General features: G+C 47.9%; 7 protein-coding genes across 9 annotated transcripts; 4 read left to right on the plus strand and 3 right to left on the minus strand.

The window, feature by feature from the left end:
* Positions 1-168: 168 nt before the first annotated feature.
* On the plus strand, positions 169-3,172 carry NOG2_1 (GTPase required for pre-60S ribosomal subunit nuclear export and maturation). Its single transcript, XM_007810029.2, has 3 exons — positions 169-298; positions 355-1,081; positions 1,443-3,172. Exons 1-3 carry the CDS (start codon positions 201-203, stop codon positions 2,319-2,321), a joined length of 1,704 nt encoding a protein of 567 aa, XP_007808220.2. The 5' UTR covers positions 169-200; the 3' UTR covers positions 2,322-3,172.
* A 788-nt stretch (positions 3,173-3,960) lies between these two features.
* On the plus strand, positions 3,961-4,629 carry J3458_003747 (uncharacterized protein; the record flags this gene model as incomplete). The annotated part of the gene is made up of 2 exons (XM_007810030.1): positions 3,961-4,120; positions 4,202-4,629. 2 exons carry the CDS (start codon positions 3,961-3,963, stop codon positions 4,627-4,629), a joined length of 588 nt encoding a protein of 195 aa, XP_007808221.1.
* Positions 4,630-4,742: 113 nt separating this feature from the next.
* J3458_003748 (uncharacterized protein) lies at positions 4,743-6,742 on the minus strand. The gene is made up of 3 exons (XM_007810031.2): positions 5,855-6,742; positions 5,370-5,763; positions 4,743-5,264 (listed from the first exon to the last, which is right to left on the minus strand). The coding sequence occupies exons 1-3, from the start codon at positions 6,126-6,128 to the stop codon at positions 4,967-4,969; spliced, it is 966 nt and encodes a 321-aa protein (XP_007808222.2). The 5' UTR covers positions 6,129-6,742; the 3' UTR covers positions 4,743-4,966.
* A 511-nt stretch (positions 6,743-7,253) lies between these two features.
* On the minus strand, positions 7,254-9,065 carry J3458_003749 (uncharacterized protein; the record flags this gene model as incomplete). The annotated part of the gene is made up of 1 exon (XM_007810032.1): positions 7,254-9,065. One exon carries the CDS (start codon positions 9,063-9,065, stop codon positions 7,254-7,256), a length of 1,812 nt encoding a protein of 603 aa, XP_007808223.1.
* Positions 9,066-9,750: 685 nt separating this feature from the next.
* VRG4_1 (GDP-mannose transporter into the lumen of the Golgi) lies at positions 9,751-11,679 on the plus strand. Its single transcript, XM_066117936.1, has 4 exons — positions 9,751-10,404; positions 10,482-10,572; positions 10,645-11,025; positions 11,113-11,679. The coding sequence occupies exons 1-4, from the start codon at positions 10,138-10,140 to the stop codon at positions 11,550-11,552; spliced, it is 1,179 nt and encodes a 392-aa protein (XP_065977731.1). The 5' UTR covers positions 9,751-10,137; the 3' UTR covers positions 11,553-11,679.
* Positions 11,680-12,148: 469 nt separating this feature from the next.
* On the plus strand, positions 12,149-14,445 carry ale1_1 (Lysophospholipid acyltransferase). 3 transcript variants are annotated; one of them, XM_066117937.1, is made up of 5 exons: positions 12,149-12,461; positions 12,527-12,571; positions 12,637-12,736; positions 12,817-13,838; positions 13,940-14,445. In XM_066117937.1, exons 1-5 carry the CDS (start codon positions 12,440-12,442, stop codon positions 14,365-14,367), a joined length of 1,617 nt encoding a protein of 538 aa, XP_065977732.1. In that variant the 5' UTR covers positions 12,149-12,439; the 3' UTR covers positions 14,368-14,445. The 3 variants fall into 3 exon arrangements, with proteins under 3 accessions (XP_065977732.1, XP_007808225.1, XP_065977733.1); XM_007810034.2 differs by having other exon boundaries at positions 12,527-12,736; XM_066117938.1 differs by having other exon boundaries at positions 12,817-14,445.
* On the minus strand, positions 14,070-18,260 carry J3458_003752 (uncharacterized protein). The gene is made up of 3 exons (XM_066117939.1): positions 15,787-18,260; positions 15,296-15,714; positions 14,070-15,240 (listed from the first exon to the last, which is right to left on the minus strand). The coding sequence occupies exons 1-3, from the start codon at positions 17,625-17,627 to the stop codon at positions 14,987-14,989; spliced, it is 2,514 nt and encodes an 837-aa protein (XP_065977734.1). The 5' UTR covers positions 17,628-18,260; the 3' UTR covers positions 14,070-14,986.
* Positions 18,261-20,654: the final 2,394 nt, after the last annotated feature.

Genomic DNA, 20,654 nt, shown 5'->3' on the forward strand with positions numbered 1-20,654 from the left:
TGAATGCATATCAACAGGCCCGGATTATCTACTTCCGCAATCCTCACCGCCCAGTCTTTGGATCAGCCAACCACCCAGTTTGTAAGTCCAGGTGGGGCTCACCTGGTTTAAAACGGGCGCATTAAAAAAAAAGGCGAGCCTGTTCCTTCACATCCTCAACTCACCTACCCACAACTCGCCCGAGAAGGGTTTTAGATATCATGGGGACAGGTAAGAAAGAGGCCAACAGGCGGATTCGCCAAGGGAAAAATGGAAATGGCCTTGCAAATGTTCGTGTCAAGGGTGAGAACTTCTATCGGTACGTCTCGTTTCTCACATTTTCAGTTGTGAGCCAGCCTAACAGTTTCATGCAAGCAATGCGAAGAAAGTCAAGACCTTGAATATGTACAAGGAAGGGAAGGCGCAGAGGAATTCGGAAGGAATAATCACGAAGGCAGCTTCTTTCCAGTCCCAAGATGTCCCAGACGCTCGAATCGAGCCGAATCGAAAGTGGTTCACAAATACTCGTGTTGTGTCGCAGGACACACTCAAGGCATTCCGTGATGCTATGGCAGACAAGGCAAATGATCCATATCAGGTCCTCCTAAAATCAAACAAGCTTCCCATGAGCCTCATCCGAGATGGTCAAGACACCAAGGGGATCAAGCAACATAAGGCTAAAGTGGCGGTGGAAACATCACCTTTTGCAGAGGTATTCGGGCCAAAGGCGCAGCGCAAACGGGTCAAGCTTAACGTTAGCAGTCTCACAGATCTCGCTGGAGATACTGAGAAGAGTATGGACACCTACGAAGATCGCTTAGAGCAAGCTAGGCTGCTGAGCGGGATATCAGGCCAGCATGAAGAGGAGCGACAGGTGACGATGGCAATTGAGCCCGTCTTCGACAAAGGCCAGAGCAAACGAATCTGGAATGAGCTGTACAAGGTCATCGATTCCTCCGACGTTGTCATTCACGTCCTTGATGCTCGTGACCCTGTGGGAACCCGTTGCCACAGCATCGAGAAGTATCTCAAGGAAGAGGCGCCACACAAGCATTTGATTTTCGTATTGAACAAGTGTGATCTTGTTCCTACCAGCGTCGCTGTAAGTTCTTACACAATATTCACCGTTGCCACACAACTTGCCCCCATGTCTCCCAAACTCGATTCCCAACCCAATGTCTTTTGTCAGGACACCTTCCATTCTTTTCTCACGAAGGTTGTCTGTTACAGCGTTGGAATATCAATCATACCGTACTCGTCTGTCATTAACCTTAGTTGGTGGCTTGATGTGTGCCGTTCTGGCACTATCTTGAGTTGGTCTTTGTGTCCAATGAGTTGAAATCTCCATATTCCTTAGCGGGAACAAATTAGAGACTTCTTAGTGATGACACATACATTTTCTCGGTTTAAAGACGTCTCGTTCTTGCGTAAAATGAGGAGCTTGTGCGCTAACTTATGGCCAGGCCTCCTGGGTTCGAAGTCTATCTAGGGAATACCCTACATTAGCCTTCCATGCCAGCATCAACAACTCATTCGGCAAAGGGTCCCTTATTCAGTTGTTGAGACAGTTTTCCTCTTTGCACGCAGACAGGAAACAAATTTCGGTTGGACTAATTGGAGGTCCGAACACCGGCAAATCGTCCATTATTAATACGCTTTTGAAAAAGAAAGTCTGCGCAGTAGCCCCAATTCCCGGGGAGACCAAAGTTTGGCAATACGTAAGCCTGATGAAGAGAATTTACCTTATTGATTGCCCAGGTGTGGTGCCCCCGTCTAGTACCGATACTCCCACCGACCTCGTTCTACGTGGTGTTGTTCGGGTCGAGAAGGTAGAGCATCCAGAGCAATACATCTCTGCTGTCCTGAACAAGGTGAAGCGCCATCATATGGAGAAAACTTATGATCTTAAGGGCTGGGCCAACGCAGTTGAACTTCTTGAGCTCCTGGCAAGGAAAAGTGGCCGTCTTCTTCGCGGAGGGGAACCCGATCTAGATGGCGTTGCCAAAATGGTGTTGAACGATTTTATGAGGGGCAAAATTCCTTGGTTCACACCTGCCCCATCTACAAACACTGATGACGATGGCGTCATCGGCCGTGACGGGCGGCTCGGCGAGATGACCAAGAAGCGAGGCTTAGAAGAGGCCGGTGATGCTTCCAACTCTGTTTCCGCGGGAATGACTGCTGATCAGCTAGGAAATGGGAGGGGTTACGACAGTGAAGAGATCTTCGAAGGATTCAGCAGCGACCACGATGCTCCGTCAGCTACGGACCTGAACGATGGTTCGTCTGTTAAATCGCCTGGTGCTAGTACATTGATAAGCAAACGACGCAGAAAAACCTGATAATCTAAATGTCGGTTTGTATAACCCATGCCTTCCAACTGCAGCCATTGCATGCCATCTTTACGGGGCTAGGAGTTCAACACCTGTACTACGCTGAAGCAAGCACAGTCTTGGGACAATGCTTTCGACATTTGGTCCCAGGTACTATAATCCGCTTGGCCGAGTAGTACCAGTTCATGTCGCGAGCTCTCGTTGGGACAATGCGTGCTGTATCTTTCATCACCATGTCTCACGCTATAGCTTGCAATTGCATGCTCTGAAACTGGTATATATAAACGGCATAGGCACCAACGGCCAGCAGATTTGATTAACCGAACAACGTGCAGAAGCCAGCGCCGATAGCAAATTCGGAGCCATGTGGTTATCACTTGATACAGCGCGATCAAATCCAGCCTTTGTCTGGGGGTATGCTCTACTGGCAAATTATAGCAAGTCTAAGCAAGAGTGGACCTTTGAGGTGGACTACTACTACATGCAGGTCCAAGTTGGCGAAGACGCCAGGAACCCGAGCTCGACTCATACATGATGACTATGGTTATAACGAGGACAGTTTGGCAGGGTCGTTGTGTTGCGCTGGGATATAATCTTACAATACCCGAGCTCGGTACAGCGACGTGCGCCTATGTTGAGTCCATTTAGTGCAAACTCAAGGAGGAGGCTTCTAACATCCAGCCCAGTAGCAGAGTCTGGCAAGAACATTGTGGCGTGGGCTACGTAAATAAAATGATGTTCGGTTTCAAGGTTCATATTGAGTATTCGAGTGAACACTATCAATTCTGAGCTACGTTATGGCCCGACTCGATCTATGCCATGCGAACGCAGCGATGTAATACACTATGTGCAAGTTGTGGACATACATTCAGTCTTCACATATTTGGTGATTGTGGGGGGGCTGTTTGTCGCGCCTGCCTTTCGACGCAGTGTGGTTCTATTTGTTGTCCCTCAACCTACTGAGGTGGGTATCTGTAGTCCTTCCCGTATCAGTATCAACACTGCTCCATGTTCCATAGGCCGAACTCACTGTTCGGCTCGCTGTCGTTTGTCCCCGTGATTGTTGTGCTATCAATGCCTTACCCTATAGCATGTCGAATTTTGTGGTCGAGACTGTAGTGAATGGGGTACCGCCACGATATTAATGTGTTAGTTACCTTTACGCGTCGAGGCGTGTGTTTCTTAGAGTCATCACGCCTCTCGGCTATCGTAAAACAACTTGCTGATGTATTCTGCCGGCATGTGGCAATGTGTAGCAGTTTCGGTCGGCTGGCCAGGAACGAGAGTTGGGCGGCCAAGGGGTCAGTGTTGCTCGCGGGTTCTACGTGATGTACGGAGTAAATGACGTAGTATTATATGTCAAGCACCACGTTGCTGCACAGTGCTTCAGACAAACAGCAAGTACATACGGAGTATATAGTACATGGTGAATTATACTATCAACCAGTTGACGGTTCCCTGGCCTTGGTGCGGCTAAATATAGTGTTACCAAAGTTGCATTGTGCCTGCGGTCAGGACTGCCCCACTCACTCATGTTCGCAGAACAGCCAGTGGTAGCGTGTGAGCCATGAGTTCACAACTCTTGTAAACGACAACCTCCGGACATCAGCGTCAAAGACATAGCTTACCGGTCGCCGAACAGCGTACCATGGGCTCCTCAGCATCCAAGATTGGCCGCGCGGCTCCGGCAGCTGCACGGCGATATCCATCATGGAGATACAGCGGCAAGGCGCCGCCAAATTTACGTCCTGCTGACCAGAGTACACGACAATCAAGACAATCAAGGGACAGTAGCAAAAAGGGCGATGGTATTTGACGTCTTTCCCCATGTAGATGTATTTTTACTGTACCACCCCCAGTCAACACATACTAACTTTGACAATCAATAGAAGCAAAAGCAGATGGAAGCGACCCTGACTTCGCACCTGCCGACTTCTCCCAACGTCTCTATGGAATGGGCATGGTACAACCGAATGCAACATTCTCACCGTCATTAACAGCCCGAAACGATGTTCGAAACGCAGTGAGCGATCCTTCGATGACACAATACCCACCAACCAAACAGAATGCTACATTATCGGTCCTGGAAGCCCGTCGGTATCTCCAACAGCAGGCGAATGATGATATCGCTAAAATCGGACTTCGTAGGGGGCAGCACAAAAGATTTATCGATATGAGAACCTTGATTGATACCATGAAATTGCGGGATCAGGGCATGCCTTACACGGAAATTGAGGAACGCCACTGTCTCGAACCTGGAACGGTCAGAAAACTTGGTCGTCATGGAGTTTTCTCATACGTCTCCAAGACTAGGTAAGAAGACATCGTGTGGCATGGGTGACGTCAAGGCTTCGTATACATAGCATGTTTTTTTCCCTCGGAAATACGACAATATCAGTATGATTAGAAACAAATCTAGTATTATGTGGACGGATGCCATCGAACGACATAACAAGCTAGAAGCAATAACAAGGAAGGGTACTACCGAGTTGCGCCGTATGCCGACAAGGCGCGTGCAACCATTGAGCACTGGAACAGACATCTGCGATTACTAACTGCAATCCACTCTCACTATGTTGACACCCAAGGCAACTTACATCCCGTTAAATCAGAAAATGGCGCTTCTCAGGCCTTTAAACAAAACCAATGGCAATTCACCAAGCTGCATGGCCTCCGTCGATGCGAAGGTCACTACCCGTCATGAAACTGCTGGCATCACTCAGCAGAAACACAGCGGCACCGCGGTACTCATGAGGCAGGCTCAGGCGGTTGAGCATGTTTTCTGTCGGCCATAAGGCCTTGCGCTCGGGGAAGTCGTCGAAAAGATTCTGTAACATTTGTGTCATAATATAGCCCGGCGAGAGGGAGTTTACCCTGATGCCGTGCTGGCCCCATTCCGCCGCCAGACTCCTGCATAACTGAATGACGGCCGCTTTCGATGCGTTGTATGCCCTATTATTCCGCTTTGTTATTCTCTCCTATCGTGACAGAGTCTCATTTGTTTCTCCTTCGAAATTTTGGGACTGAAACTTGAAAACTGCTCCAGTAACGACTTACGGTGCGTACATGCCCTTGTTAGCGATAGTGCCACTCATGCTGGCGATGAGGCAAATGCTACCTGGCTGTTTGAGACGAACCATTTGACGAGCGGCTGCTTGCGCTGTCATGAAGACTCCTGTAACGTTAATGCTCATAATACGGTTGGCCACGTCGGCGCTATGCTCCAGAGCCTGGGTCTCGTGATTGATGCCTGCGGCTGCAATAAGTCCGTCCAGGCGATTGGACTGGTTGGCGATGTTTTCCATAATTTTGTTTAAAAGTGCAACATCTCTGACATCTGCTTGGTGATAGGTTAAAGAAGTACCAAGCTCGTCCTTTGCCCTCTGGGAGACTTCCGAGAAGGCCGAACTGAGATCATTGGCAGGAGAGGGAAGCCTGTCAATAGCGTGAACTAGGAGTATTTGAAATGTTCAGCAAAGTGTCTGAATACATATCATTGAATTCGAAACCGATTCCTTGGCTGACCTGAGGGCCATGCATACCTGTTGCGCCTGCTTCGAGCAGGGCCTCCGTCTGGATAAGCCCTAGTCCTCGAGCACCACCGGACACAACCACTACTTTGTCCTTGAGAGAAAATTCGGGCAGTAAGCGAGACTTTGCACTAGAAACGATGTTGCAGCTTCTCGTTGAGCTATGTGAAGCACCCCGCTGGATTGAGTGAAGCCGCCCAGGGACAACAGCGGACACTGTACTACAGGAGGCGTTGACCAGTTGCCTGAATGATGGGGCGGACCCAGACATTCCTCTCAATGCCATGTCAAATGGTGTCAGTTGATGATATGGACTGAGTTAAGCCTTGAGAAATGGCAATGCGTGCATGTGAGAGGTCGGGCTTATGTTAAAGAGCCTGCTTGAGAACGAGGAGCAAACCCTCTTTTTGTACGAGCATACTATTACTACTACCTAGGTACTTACAGCCTAGCTGGGAACGTGCTGCAGATGTCTCCCATCCCGACACACTTTTGCTACATGAAGCCAGCAGAAAGAACCATAGAGGAATCTGGTAACGGACATGTCAGGCCGAAATGTTTGCGGCTTACGGTAGTGCGTCACGAATGAGAGGCGCAGTTGTCATAAGACTATCTATAGGTGGAGAGCGGGGATAAGACGACATAACCTGTCCTAGTGAGAGTTGTGGTGGGCGAGCATGGCGTCAACGGTATTCGGGCTGCCGCTAGTGGTGGGGGCCGATCACCAACATCCGACAAAGAAGACGCGGGGGTGCGTCATGCACGAACTACGTACTCAGCCCGCTGGCAAGCGCAAAGGGTGTTTTGGTGACCATCACTAACCTCATCAGCTGTGCAAATAGCCTATTAAAAATTTTATTTCATATATTAGACTTTTTAATAGTTCATGTTAATTTTGGGACCTATCTTTTAATGGCTGTACTGTCACTTTACCCTCGCGGCCAGGGTTTACGGGGGTCCAAAGAATAACTTGTGGTTATATCTGAGATCGATAAGTACACGTAGTCCAGCCAGAAGTGAAATGTGCACAAGAGTGCGGAGTACGTACTAGTGTAATGGCATATTTTAATATGAGCTATCAGGAGCTAGTTGCGACCAAGCCGCGCTCAACTGTTATACATCGTAAAGTGTATAACACCCTTCCTGCCTTCTACCTATGTTCCTACCAGGTAACGGGATGACTTGGTCATTCAGCGAAATGACCTTATCTAGGACTCAAAGGGGGACCGTCGATTGAATTTGTTGGTGCCAAAGCCAATTGTGACCTTGTGAGGGACTCAATTGATAACTAGGCCTTGTTTGTGTGCTAGGTACTTCATCTTCATCGTCGAGTATTTACTAAGTGATATATCGAACTCGATTCCTTGAATTCGGCGGGGGCCATGTATCTAGATATCTGACATCTATCCATCTAGCCTTGTATCCATTGGGCAGAAGTGACCGATGTGGTATAGAGCATGGCAACCAAGCCCACAATCATTACTGCCATGTCCAACGTTTTTGCCCATGAAGATTCCGCAATACCCCTATAATGCAGATACGCCGGGTAGATGTATACAAGTGGTACACATGCAAAACTTCCAATCAAGGCCACAAACTTGTCCAAATCACTGGCACCAACGATACTGATACCAACACAAAGACCCATTACCAGGGTCCGAGCCGCATTCTTCTGCCACTTGATGGCAAGACTCTTCTTGCCAGTAGCTCTCTCTCCAAACAATGACGTTTCAATGATACGTACGGCTGGAAACAACTGAACAGGCTCGCCTGCTAGGACGGCAAGAGAGTACAGTAATTGCACCGCATTGACTACCACCGAGTCCTGGGGAAAGTTCGAAATGATCTGAATCTTCGTTTCTTCGCCAAAAGTAGCATAACAAAGGGCACCGACTGATGTGAAGATGACTGTAATGAGCAACATCACAGAGTATAGTAGCCCACTGAATTGTTCCGGTTTCTTCATGCTGGATTGAATGGGCAAGATGAGACCTATACCCTCGAAAGTGAAGATGGCAGAGCCTATAGTCAAAGTGAATGCCGAAGGATTGAAGAGTTGCACGCTAGGTGCCATTCCATGCGTTGCCAAAGCCCGTATATCGAATTGCCAAATGTATACAAGGCCGACAAGAATAAAGACATCAGCAAGTAAGGCAGCGGGCCCTAATTTGGAGATTTTTCGAATGAGGGCCAGTGGCACAAGAGGTAGAAGCTGCAGAGCAATCAGACCCGGTACCCCAACATTAACATTTCTGTGGCCCTGAGTTACAGCGTCCAAGAAGGAATATAGATTTTCTGCAGTAAAGATCAATCCGGTGCAGACGAACCCCAACTGGGATAACGCAATCGAGCCAAGAATGAGATTGCGGAACTTAGGACCAACAATGGACGCTCCGAGTTCGCCATAGCCGCCGCCATATCTCTGCCGACAGTCAAGCAACAGGCGAAAGCACAGGCAATTGATCAGTGATACAGCCACCAACGTCAGGGACGAGAAGAGGATACCCCCATTACGAAATGCCTTGGGAAGAAACATAATGCCGGTCCCAATGAAGGCTTTGAGGAGTGTGAAGAAGGTTTTCACAGTGCTAGCGTCGCCTTCCCGTGCCAACCGCCTGGAGCTTCTGCGTCGTCGTGTGAATGCTGCTGGTCGATCAATGAGTGGCCGGCGTTCGTTTGGCTCTTCTATGTCATGGTCGTCAATCGCGGACTCGTCTTCGGATGTGTCTTCATCTTCTAAATCCTCGCCGGCAAAACTGCCATACAGGTCCAAAAAATCGACGAAGTTCTTCGTAATGACCAGAGTGCCACTGAACCTCCGACGATGCCTGCCGTGGTGTACGTGTTCGTCAGCCGGGCCTAAACGTGGAGACGGTTGATGGGAGAATGTCGCAGCTCGCCGCAGTGTATTGGCCTGGGCTTTAATCTTGAACATGTCACGGTGAATATCTCCACCTTGTAGCTTGAGCGATGATTCGAGATTCTCTGCCGATATGTCATCCGGGTTAGTTGATGATGATTCGGCGATATTACCCCCAGGCAAGGCCTTCGTCGTCGATGACTCCGAGGCCTGTTCCACGCTTCGTCCATGTTCCGCCGTGCTTTCTACTGTGGGCTGAGACGATAAGCTCACTTCTGGGTCAGCGGAGTAGCCTTCCGGGAGATATCTGTCGAAGATGGCGCCGTGCCGTAAACTGTTCGGGGTCGCGTCATGGTCGTCCATAGCCAAAGCGTACAGGAGGAGATCGAACGAGGAAGATGCTGGTCGAGGAGGTAGCGAGTGAGATTGCTGAAGTTGTTCGGCAATTCCCCTTTAGCTACAAGGCTCCAAACCATGGGTGTGCATTTTCTACGGATCGATCGATACTTCTGCCACAACTCAAAGCGGCCTTTGCTTCAAAGATTAGTTATTATTTTTTTTTTTTTAAAAAAAAAAAACCCCCTTTAATTTATAACACAAGAAATAAGCCGTATGTAAATCCAGCATAATTCACTTGAAAAGGTTGGTACGGCTAAATTACAGTGTTAGTAGATGCGCAATCTGGCTTCTTTTTTCTCTTCATTTTTTTTTCATTTTTTTTTTTTAAAAAAAGCCCCCTTTTAATGTCGACACCCCCTAAGCTTCGGAGACATGCAGAACGTTATTTGTCCTTTTTTTTTTAATGCTCACTGTTTTTAGGCCTTTTCTTTTTATTTTCTTTATTTTTTAAAAGGCATGTAATATTATATCACCACAGTAGTCGCCCAGTTAGTTGTCTATATGCGCTGTCGCGCTTATCTAACCCCTAAAAAAAATGTAAAAAAAAAAAAAAATGTGTGGAGAGCACAATTGAAAATAAATAAAAACGAGTTTACTACCACTGAATGCTGTTAGCAATTATGATTAGTACAAAGGGAAAAATTTTCTACCAAGCTAATATATTTTCATATTTTCTTCTTTTTCTTCTTTTTCTTTGATAGGCTTCCCTTGTCATAACTGCCCCTGTGATGCGCGCTCGTATAACTGCATATTATGCGTATATTGCATATCGATCGCACACCCCAATTCAGTCGCCCGAGTCAAAGGGGTTAGTGGGTATGAAGAAGAGTTGCTCACGAAACCTGTCATGGCGACTTGTATCTAGGATCTTCGTTCACGATTTGTGGCATTGTTTCTTTTTCATTTCACTCATTAGTTTTGCAGACGGTGTGTGTACTTCTTCGTGATAGAGCATCTGTCCAACGGATCTCCACGCTCCACGACGACATTATCCTCGCGAGACGAACGCACGACTTGGTTGACCGTTACTGTCAAAATGGGCGACAAGAAGAACGAGGATTTTATTGTGCAGATATCCGATGGGGGCTTTGCTGGAAATGAGAAGGAGGCTTTCACGACCAAGGCCATTCCATCGAGAACCCGCGGGCAAAATGAAATCAGCCAGTCGTTGTCAAAGTTGGACAACAGTCCTCCGCTCTCCGTCGTGGCATATTGTTTCTCTTCTATCAGTATGACTGTTGTAAACAAGTATGTGGTATCGGGAACGTTTTGGAATCTGAATTTTTTCTATCTTGCCGTCCAGGTATTGCGACCTTCCTCTCCAGACTCCAGATGGTGTGGGAAATGTCTGGGATGATGTGGAATACTCATATCGCATAGGCAGTTGTTTGCATCGCGGCCATTTCGGCCTGCAAATCTTTCGGACTGATCCGAAATCTCGCACCCTTTGATCAGAACAAGGCTAGAAAATGTTGGTGATACGTCTCTGCAATACTCGTGATGAATACGAACATGGGACTGATAGGTTGAATATGACGTGCAGGGTTCCCGATCTCGCTCCTCCTCGTCGGTATGATCTATACTAGCACCAAAGCATTACAGTTTCTTTCTGTTCCGGTATACACGATCTTCAAGAACTTGACCATCATCGTCATCGCCTATGGCGAAGTTTTGTGGTTTGGTGGCAGCGTGACTCCGCTTGCCCTGTTATCGTTTGGGCTTATGGTTCTCAGTTCCGTGGTTGCTGCTTGGGCAGATATACAGAGTGCGATTGCTGGCGACTTTGGACATGCTGACTCCTCGGTAGCCATGTCTACTCTGAATGCTGGGTACGCATGGATGGGGCTGAATGTCTTTTGCACCGCATCCTATGTGCTGGGCATGCGCAAAGTGATCAAGAAGATGAACTTCAAAGACTGGGATAGTAAGTGCCGTTTCCTAAGACCCCGGAGGCCGGAGCGCCTCCAGAAAAGACAATCTCAGAGAAGCAAACTAACCGTTGACGAAACAGCCATGTATTATAATAATTTGTTAACGATCCCAGTCCTCTTCATATGTTCGCTACTGGCAGAAGATTGGTCGGGTACCAACTTCGCCAAGAACTTCCCTGACGAATCGCGTAACCGGATAATTATCGGCATGGTTTACTCTGGATTAGCAGCAATATTTATTTCGTACTGCTCTGCGTGGTGCATCAGAGTCACATCATCCACGACGTACTCAATGGTGGGAGCCCTCAACAAGCTGCCCATCGCCATCAGCGGGTTAGTCTTCTTTGCGGCCCCAGTCACATTCGGCAGTGTGTCGGCCATCGTCATTGGATTCGTGAGTGGCATTGTCTACGCGTGGGCTAGAGTGCGGCAGTCAAACGGTTCAAAAGACTCCCTTCCAACTAGCCGCCCGCCCATGAGCGCCAGCTCTCAGAGCAGCCGAGACGCCGCAAATTCTTGAGATGACGGCTTCTGAGCTTGCACCTGCTTTTGGTAGAGGTGGAAATGGCTGATAAGTCTTCTGTACGATACAATACACTTTTCGATACGAATTTGTTAGAGTATATGACAAATAAATATTATGTGGTTATTCTCAGCTCGAGATGTTATCAAATGGCCGCCAAGTGGAAAGCGCAGCTATGCCGTACGACGAGGTCGTGTTGTTCAATTGACCTACACCATGGGCAAGGATATCATCCGTGTCTATGATGATGCATACAATGAGAGCATATTTGCCGCATCGCCCAAATCGAACGAGGCTATGCAAGGTCACACGAGGCTGTTCGTTGGAGCTAGGACCATTTTCGTCATGTTCACGCTTATCTAGTTCACAACTAAACAGAGTGAAATGAGCTCTGCCGAATGGAAATGTGTGTCCGTAAGGGCTGGAAGTAAACCAATTGATAGTTTGATATTGCCAACGTGCCAAAGCCAACATCAAAGCGCCACACTTGGTTAGTGCGCCTACCATTTCGCACTGGGTCAGTAGTGTCTGGTACCCCAATGACGAGACGCCACCATGCAGCCGCTATGTTAGGGAGCACCCAGCAAGGACCACAACTCTCTCCACCCACACAGCTCTTCCAATGGGTTGAGCTCCCCAACGTCATTTTCTGCCTTGCCCTTTGTGGCCGCCACCTTGCCTCAAACGCCTCGGTAGCACTTGATCTTTTTACTACGGTCTTGTATGGACCTCCTGCTACGAGCTGGTTGCTTTATTGAACATACTCTTGGTCCCCCCCCCCCCCTGGGAAAATTGCCTTGCGCAATGTGGTATTGAAGCCCTTTGAAGTTTGCTGTGACTTACCGTTCGACTTGTTTGGCTGGCACCGCACCAGTCTGGACAAGATGTTACGCTTCTTACACCATCGTACGTTCTCTCCGAGACCATTATATGCCCTTATCCCCTTTTACTAACTTGGAATGTGCCATCAGCCTTTGAAGTGGTTTCGAAGAAACTCGGAGCATCGCCAGACGAACGTGAGCCAGTTCCCTACCACCTCCGCCACGCCCGACTCTTTTTTCCTGACCTCACCTCGAACTAGTTAAGCTCATTTTTTCCTTTATACTGTCGTATCCTCTGGCAGGACTCCTTAAGCGTGTGCCTGATGCAAAGCCGTATCGCAAGAACCTGTTCATAATAGGGTAAACTCTCCTTGGTCGCTCTTTGCGTCCTCCGTTCTCCAACCTCGGTCGATCTGCTAACCAATCTTCTTGCTTGCCAGGACGTCCATTTTTTATCTGATAGGCCTATTTGATCTTTGGGACGGCCTCTCAACACTAGCTTTCAGCGCAGGCGGTGTGTACCTGATTGCCAAATACATGAAGAACAGCCACTACATGCCATGGGTTGGCTTCATGTTCGTCATGGGCCACATGTCAATCAGCCATATCCGACGCCAAGCCGCGAACAGCCCTTCTACAGTCGACATCACCGGCGCGCAAATGGTTTTGGTGATGAAGCTGAGCGCCTTCTGCTGGAATGTTGCCGATGGCCAGCTACCCGACGAAATCTTATCAGATTTTCAGAAAGATCGAGCGCTGTGTGAGCTCCCCAGCATCTTGGATTATGCAGGATATACTTTATTCTTCCCTTCCCTATTTGCTGGGCCGGCTTTTGATTATGTTGATTATCGACGATGGATCGATACCTCGATGTTTGATATGCCGCCCAATGTCGATCCGTCGAAGAAACCTCCTTCTAGGAAGAAAAGAAAAATTCCGCGCAGCGGCACTCCGGCCACCTCCAAGGCCTTTCTCGGACTCTTCTGGATTAGCCTGTTCGTCGTTTTGTCTGCGAGGTATGGTCATGAGCAGCTGCTTGTGGACACATACATGCACCATGACCTATGGCGCCGAATTTGGATCATGTACATGGTCAACTTGGTAGCTAGACTGAAATATTATGGAGTTTGGACGTTAACGGAAGGATCCTGTATCCTTGCTGGGTTAGGATATAACGGAGTCGACCCCATCACAGGGAAGGTTTTTTGGAATCGCCTGCAGAACGTTGATCCTTGGACGGTCGAGACTGCACAAAATCCTCGCGGCTATTTAGCTGGATGGAATAAGAATACAAACAGCTGGCTCCGGAATTACGTATATCTTAGAGTCACGCCAAGGGGGAAGAAGCCAGGATTTCGGGCTAGCATGATGACATTTGTGACCAGCGCCTTCTGGCATGGTTTCTATCCCGGTTACTACTTAACATTTGTCCTTGCTAGTCTCATTCAAACAGCTGCCAAGAGTAAGTGATCACGCGATCCACACTACGTAGCCTCTGTGTGAGATTGAAGGCCTCTAATACCCGCATGGAAATCATCAACTTGGTACTGAAGTGTGTGACAGATTTCCGACGCCTAGTTCGCCCCTTCTTCCTCGATGCCATCACTGGTGGACCGTCCCCGAAAAAGAAGTACTACGATGCCGCCAGCTTCATTGTAACTCAGCTCACCTTTTCATTTGCCACGACGCCGTTCCTCGTCCTCACCTTTGCGGATTCCATCCGCGCGTGGTCTCGTGTTTACTTCTACGGCGCTGCTTGGACTGTGATAGGTCTTGTATTTTTTGCCTCGCCAGGCGGGGCGGTATTGAAAGCAGAGTTAGAGAAGCGCCAGGGTAAGGCAAGTGTGAAGCTAGTTCGGTCAGCCAGTACCGATAGTCTTACTGGCAAAGACCCCATTCTGGGAATATCGAAAGATCCCGAGCGTGACGTGACAGAGGCCATGGCGGAAATCAGGGCTGAGGTGGAAGCACGACAGAAGAAAACACCATAGTGTTTTGCATGAATGTCCATAACAAACTAGAATTTGCTCTGCAACGAGCGCTTTTCCTTACTATACATTTTGCTTGGTGTACACCAAAATCATTACATGAATTAGCGTCAGCGTCTCCGGCGTATATATTGTTCGTCTCCTATCTTGTATGCAGATCGCTTTAATCCAAAGAATTTTAAATCCGGGTCGTCAGTTAGGTGTCGCGTTCAAATCATGTCATATCTTAGACATGTATCCTTATCGTTCAAAGCTCAAATCGTAATACATGAATGTCTTGCGCCAAAAAAAAATAAGAGATCTAGGGGCGGGGGGTAGGTAGGTACTGAAATCAAAACAGTGATAGACAGAGCAAGATATTAATTAACATAGAGAAAATATGTGCATTTCGACAAGGGAAAGGCTGGAAAGGTTCCGTTGCCAAGATTGCCGTATATGGGCCCTAGTCGACAATTTTGTGGCAAAGGAAGTGATGTGTGACGAGAGATGAGAAAACTATGCCAGGGGTCCAGGAAGAATTTTGAAGAAGCTGGGGAATGTGAAAGCAAGAAATAGAAGAACCATGTTCATTGGTAACGAGGGGCGCATGTGTAGTAAGGGAAAGCCAACGGAAAGCCCGCCACTAGAGCTTCCGCTGTTGTGTACTGGTAACGATGAGAGCAACAGCGGCTCCAACCAAGAGTAGGCCGATGAAGGACATATATCGATTGAGGCTTCTCCACCATTTAACTTTATTGTAGCAGTTATTACTGTCCTGCCCCAGTTTAGAACCGCTTCTTCCTTGCTCTAGGTCTAGATGGCCTGTGCTATGATTCTTCTCCTTCATATCTGCCTCGGCTGTTGGTGGCAGGGGAAGAAATGACGCGATCATCCAAGCTAGAATCGAGTTTAGCTGTAGAAACAATTATGTTAAAGATGAGCTCATTCTTACCGAAAGGGAAAACAAAACCCGAAACGAACATTATTGCCTGGATGTTGCTCCGTCGAGAGGTATGTTCTTCTTTAATCCAGACCGAAGACGGTGGTCGCCAGAGGTTGTATCTTCGGGACCTTCTGTCTCGCCTTAGGTGTGGTGACCATATGCTAGATGTCTGCTTCTTAATGCGGCACACCATGTTGAGCGGAGGACATGCTACTGGTCCATTTGACTGTGATGCTGGCGGAGCTTCGCATGGCGCTGGAGGTGGTTGACGCTGACGAGGAAGCTGAGTAGCTAGAGTGAAGCGTTTTGTGCTCGGGGAGCGGTTGATCAATGGGCTGCTATGGACACCTGCGCTGAACTCCGAAAACAGAGAATCAGAGGAGTGTTGGATAGTCAGGAAACGACGTTCACCGCTACCATAATATAGCCTAGCACACATTAGCTGATCGATGATGGTCAAATCCAAGAGCAGAATCCTAGCTTCTGCCATGCCGGCTTACCTGGCCCAAGCGGGAATGTGACAACGACTGAAGCTATTACTTCGAGAACTACCAGATGAACGAAGATTCCGATCGGAGGGGAAACTCGATAGATAGCTATGAAGCTTTGTTCGAGATGGGCGTCGCTGAAGCTCTTCGAGCTCAGCGAGTCCGTCTCCGTGCTCGTCTTGGTCTCGAATTAGTCGCAAGCTGCTGTTATTGACATCCCGATTCCAAACCCTGTAACTAGCAGGAGGCGGAAGTTCCATCCATGCTTCAACGTTCGGTTGACCATCATGGCGTGGTAGGTCTGGTGTACCTACGTCGAAGGATTGGCTCTGGAGACGGTGGTCTCCAACCGTGGTGTGAGTAAAAGCCAACGAAGGCACGGAACTCCCCCTGTCACTCTCGGATAGTATGGGAGATAGAGTGGTACTCCAATGATTGTGATGCGATAAGTTCTGATGGCGATTCCCAGGTCCGATGGTGGTATTCCGTTGAAGCGAGGTGTGACGGAAACCACCGCTGTGCGATGTAATCACAGAGCTGCCAGCGAACAATGACCGGGCAGCTTCTTCAACGAAAGCACTCGAGATCGAGGTGAGAGATCCCGTCCGAATAGAGTCTCTAGACTTCTGACGAGACACTGTAGCTTGATCAGAGAAGAACCGCTTGCTGGGCCTCAGCGGTGCCACGACTAGACTTTCCCTTGAATACTCTGTCTTCAACACAGACCTGGAAGCCACCGCGGCAGGAGGTGATGACGAGAAGTCTCCATGTAATACGTAGTTTCTGTTGCTGTCATTGGTATCCGAGTTGGAATGATTCTCCAAAGATTGTTCAGAACAAGTTTCACCAATGATCTCAAAATTAGAATGGCTTGACGAGAGCACAGAACAATTCGCATTCGAGTCGTCGGCTGCTTCAGGATGCCAATCTGGGCCATGATAAGGCGACTCACTGACAAATGTCTTGTAGTTAGACCTCTCAGATAACGTGGAGGCTGATTCAGAAGGAAAGGATTGTTTCGAAGACAACATCCCCGACTGAGTATAACCACTGGCTGATGGGCGTGATCCTACAAAGGCTGCCTGCAGATCCCGCTCTACTGGGAGGGAAGGAATGGACAAAGCCTTGGCCTTGCCGCCTCCATCACTATCTGGGACCTTCCGCACACCGCCAAGCAGCGTATAGTTACAGGGTGAGGAGGCAGCGGTAAGGCTGGCAGGAAATGGCGACGAGCAGAACGAGGATGGCGGCCGAGAAAGTTCTTGGGGCGGAGTGAGAGGAGAGCTTGGCTGATCGTCAACAAAAGTTCCAGAAATAGTCCTATCTGCCGAGGAGCTTGGGGCTGTCGACGACTGGCGTGGAGATCGCAGCCCATCGGTCGCAGAGGCAGAACAGGATTGTGGTAGAAGAGAGAAAGTCTTGTCGGAATTGACTGCAATAGTCCTTCTGGAAGGGCGATAAGAAGGCGAAGGTGAGGCAGGGATCGTCGTTGGAGACACAGCACCCCAGTTTTCAACTTTTTTGACGTGATCGACCGAGTCAGCGGTTTCGTTTGTGAGGTCCATGAGAGGGTCAGGACCAGTTGAGTCCTGAAGTTGGGATTTAACCTGTGATAGGCACAGACTACCGCCAATATCATCCTTCGGTTGATTTTCCCTGTCTTGGCAGAAAGCCAAAGGAGGCTGCTTAGGCGAAACTTCAACATATGACGCTGGACGAGAGGGTGTTGAGCCATCCAAACTGATTCGTGGTGGACTATAAGGCACAACACGGATCTGCAATCGGGAAGGGTCGACAACAGACTGCCGATTCCTAAGCCTCCCGTCCGGTAGTGTAGGTCGTAGCCTCGCCATGCTAAGTACCAGAGGCTATTTTCCGAAGGCAATCCGATCCCATACCTACAATTGCAGAAACTGAGTTCAAGAGAGGCAGAGACGTCCTGAGAATTCAAAAGAAAAACGACAATCCGAGCAAAGCTGAAACCATGCGACTGAAAGATGCTTTCACACAGACTCGATAGTCTTGAATCACTCGCTATTGGCAATCGGTGGAGATCACGTTAACTGGATCTCAAAGTTCGAGTTCAAGGTCTGATTCAAGCGCGGTTTAGCTCGATATTAGGTCAAATAGGTATAGGTCTTAAATCCTAAACGGAGTTTGATGTCCACACCTATGGCAAAAGGCTGTGTGGTATTAGAGCCGAGGAATTTTGAGTCGCGGGGACTATTAGACAGTGGTCGTAAAGGTGATTAGACGAGGCCCAGTCGAAGAAAATGCGGCCTGGTTGGTGAATCGCTAAAGCATCTGGGAGTACAGAGCTTTACGAAAGCATAATTATTAGCAGGAAAGAAGCAAATTAGTATGAAATGAGAACCGGTGCAAATGAATGTATGAAACGAAAGACGTTCAGTAGAGGGAAGACAGCGAAGGAAGGAGCGTTAGACCAAGACGTTACGAAACTGAGATAAAGAAGAACGGAAAGAACGAAGGAAGAGGTCAGCGCGAGATTAGATCGGTTGAGTGGACAGTCAGTCATGGCAGGACTCGGCAATGCAATAGCACAGAAAGGTCGAGACGTCAACTGGTCCTGGCCAATTGGTCGCAATTAGGACAATGCAATACCATCTTCCCCCATCAGCGTGCAGATAAACAGACCAATACTTCCGTATTGTCGGATCGCGTCTTAGCGCCAACATGCTACAGCTCACATTTCGTACCTGACGGCTCTGGGGGCCGAGACACCCTTGTCCTGGGTTCTGAGGTCGTGAACTACCGGTCAATTTTTTCCCTCCTCAGCAAATGCTGACCGCCACGAGCGAGAAACATGCCAGACTAACAAGCCATGGCGGGTCTGCAGCTTTGTCGAGCCATTTGCGGATGACTGAAGTGCATAACAAGTGGGTGTAGTTTAATGACCTCATGCAAGAAGCCCCGTCCTGCAGAGCCGCCAGGAGACAAGTTGCATGGGGAGATTGCCTTACGACGCGTAAATCCCAGGCACAACCCGATCAATTAGTATGAACTATTTTAGTTTATCATGCTATTATAATACGGAGCAGCAGTTAGTCCTCACGGCGCTGGGTGGCTGGGCTGTTAAGCTGGTTCCAATGTCCAAGGCCATTTGCGGGCACATCTCGCCACATCACATCTTTTGTACATACAAGAGGCGGCATGCCGCAGCCTGGCTGTCAAAATTGAAGAGCCCAGGGGCCAGATGCTCCGTAAACGTCATTGCCAATCAGTGTACCCAAGAAGGTATCATTAATCACAAGATCAAGCATATAGAATAGGTTGCATTTACCACGTACGTAGGCACCATCTGGGGAGGCAAAAGAAGAAAAAGAAGGAAATCCTGGCCATGCGCTTTGTGTCTGATTCGAGACTTGGGGCACTTACTCAACCTGAGAGGTGCATATGCAGACCCTCTTGCAAGGCACTATAAGTACCTACCTAGGTACTTAAGTAGGTTGTGGGTATCACCGCAGTAAGACCAAGCTAACGGCGTGTGGTCGCTCGCGTCTACGTTCTCTCAAGCCATTCACTTCATCAAGAGGCCACGCGGGTTGCAAAAAAGGCCGCACACCCCGCACCCACAACCACACACACAGGTGTGCGGCCTTTTTTGCAGCCCGCGTGGAGGCACACGCTAGAGGGTCTGTCTCACGCGTATCGTAGCCCAAGGATCACAACCGTGCGAAACGAATCAGAGAGCCAATCGATTGACCTCCAGTACTCAGTACTCCGTACTCCGAACTTCAGACAAGCCCCATTGTTCTCCCTGCCGCGGTTGAAAATCGCCCAATGCGGTACACACAGAGGCCGAGACAAGTCACGTATCCATTGTTTGAGCTTCTAGATCCTGTCTTCCAACGCTTGCAAGCAAATACATAACCTCAAAAGAGGCCCCTGCTCGACTCCCGATTCCTAGCACGGTTTGAGCGCCGTATAGTTACCTACTACCTACCTAGGTAGGTACCTAGTAGATGAGTACGCTGGTTTGAGCACGCGCCAGGTCTAACCAGGCTGCAATAGCAGGACTGCGAACAGAGCATTGACAAGAAAACTACATTTTCAATTTTTAAAAAGCTTAAATAATTAATTATAAATCTAATAAAATACTTGAATTATAATAATAAATGCATAAATTAGCTAATATTATAACCAATTAGCTTATATAAAAAGTGGGTCCTTTTAGCTTAGTATAAGCTTAAAAACTAGATTATATAATTTTCTAAAAACACACTATATTATTTTAATTTATACTATACTATAAAAACTATAAAATATAGTTTTTAAAGTTTTAAGCTTATAAGAGTATATAGAACCCACTTTTTTAATATTAGCTTATAATTTCACATTAATACTAGTTATTCGTAAAACTTATAATTCTATAAGTATTTTATTAGATTTAATATTATTTATTATATTAAAAACTACAAAAACTACAAAACTACACTACAGTCAATGCTCTGAAGTCTGCGAAGTACAGAAGTGGACGGGGCTAGCCCACTTAGTTGCCAACGGGTAGTACCTAGTTGCTCCCCCTATTCTTATTGTCGGCCTCGTACGGAGTACTATCCCCTAAAAGCAGCGAAGACTACAATTATGTAGCTGCGGGGATAAGCAACCAATTAAAAGCTTACTTTTACATGGTACCTTAATCCCTTAATATTTTATATGATAATATAAGTCCCCATAAAATTCTAGGTTATAAAACGCTACATTATAAACGCCATATCTCAACTACCTAGGTATTATTAATGTCACTTGACGTTACTAGCTGCTACCCGGGGCCCTGTGGATACTGTGACCTAGTTGTAGTCTTCGCTGCTTTTAGGGGATAAACGCCTAGTCTAAACTACTAATAGGTACCTAGGTAC

The sequence above is a fragment of the Metarhizium acridum genome (genome assembly GCF_019434415.1).
Source record: "Metarhizium acridum strain ARSEF 324 chromosome Unknown scaffold_13, whole genome shotgun sequence".
Lineage (NCBI taxonomy): Eukaryota > Fungi > Ascomycota > Sordariomycetes > Hypocreales > Clavicipitaceae > Metarhizium > Metarhizium acridum.

What these genes read in the sequence shown, in the direction of transcription:
- NOG2_1 (XM_007810029.2), top strand. Translation starts at nt 201, where the DNA reads ATGGGGACAGGTAAGAAAGAGGCCAACAGGCGGATTCGCCAAGGGAAA. An exon ending in AAGGGTGAGAACTTCTATCG is followed by an intron (nt 299 to 354) that starts GTACGTCTCGTT and finishes GTTTCATGCAAG; the next exon opens with CAATGCGAAGAAAGTCAAGA. An exon ending in TTGTTCCTACCAGCGTCGCT is followed by an intron (nt 1,082 to 1,442) that starts GTAAGTTCTTAC and finishes ACTTATGGCCAG; the next exon opens with GCCTCCTGGGTTCGAAGTCT.
- J3458_003748 (XM_007810031.2), bottom strand. Translation starts at nt 6,128, where the DNA reads ATGGCATTGAGAGGAATGTCTGGGTCCGCCCCATCATTCAGGCAACTG. An exon ending in GCTCGAAGCAGGCGCAACAG is followed by an intron (nt 5,764 to 5,854) that starts GTATGCATGGCC and finishes AAATACTCCTAG; the next exon opens with TTCACGCTATTGACAGGCTT. An exon ending in AACAAGGGCATGTACGCACC is followed by an intron (nt 5,265 to 5,369) that starts GTAAGTCGTTAC and finishes GCGGAATAATAG; the next exon opens with GGCATACAACGCATCGAAAG.
- VRG4_1 (XM_066117936.1), top strand. Translation starts at nt 10,138, where the DNA reads ATGGGCGACAAGAAGAACGAGGATTTTATTGTGCAGATATCCGATGGG. An exon ending in TCAGAACAAGGCTAGAAAAT is followed by an intron (nt 10,573 to 10,644) that starts GTTGGTGATACG and finishes TATGACGTGCAG; the next exon opens with GGTTCCCGATCTCGCTCCTC. An exon ending in GAACTTCAAAGACTGGGATA is followed by an intron (nt 11,026 to 11,112) that starts GTAAGTGCCGTT and finishes TTGACGAAACAG; the next exon opens with CCATGTATTATAATAATTTG.
- ale1_1 (XM_066117937.1), top strand. Translation starts at nt 12,440, where the DNA reads ATGTTACGCTTCTTACACCATC. An exon ending in CGGAGCATCGCCAGACGAAC is followed by an intron (nt 12,572 to 12,636) that starts GTGAGCCAGTTC and finishes ACCTCGAACTAG; the next exon opens with TTAAGCTCATTTTTTCCTTT. An exon ending in AAGAACCTGTTCATAATAGG is followed by an intron (nt 12,737 to 12,816) that starts GTAAACTCTCCT and finishes CTTGCTTGCCAG; the next exon opens with GACGTCCATTTTTTATCTGA.
- J3458_003752 (XM_066117939.1), bottom strand. Translation starts at nt 17,627, where the DNA reads ATGGCGAGGCTACGACCTACACTACCGGACGGGAGGCTTAGGAATCGG. An exon ending in CACATTCCCGCTTGGGCCAG is followed by an intron (nt 15,715 to 15,786) that starts GTAAGCCGGCAT and finishes AATGTGTGCTAG; the next exon opens with GCTATATTATGGTAGCGGTG. An exon ending in GGGTTTTGTTTTCCCTTTCG is followed by an intron (nt 15,241 to 15,295) that starts GTAAGAATGAGC and finishes ACTCGATTCTAG; the next exon opens with CTTGGATGATCGCGTCATTT.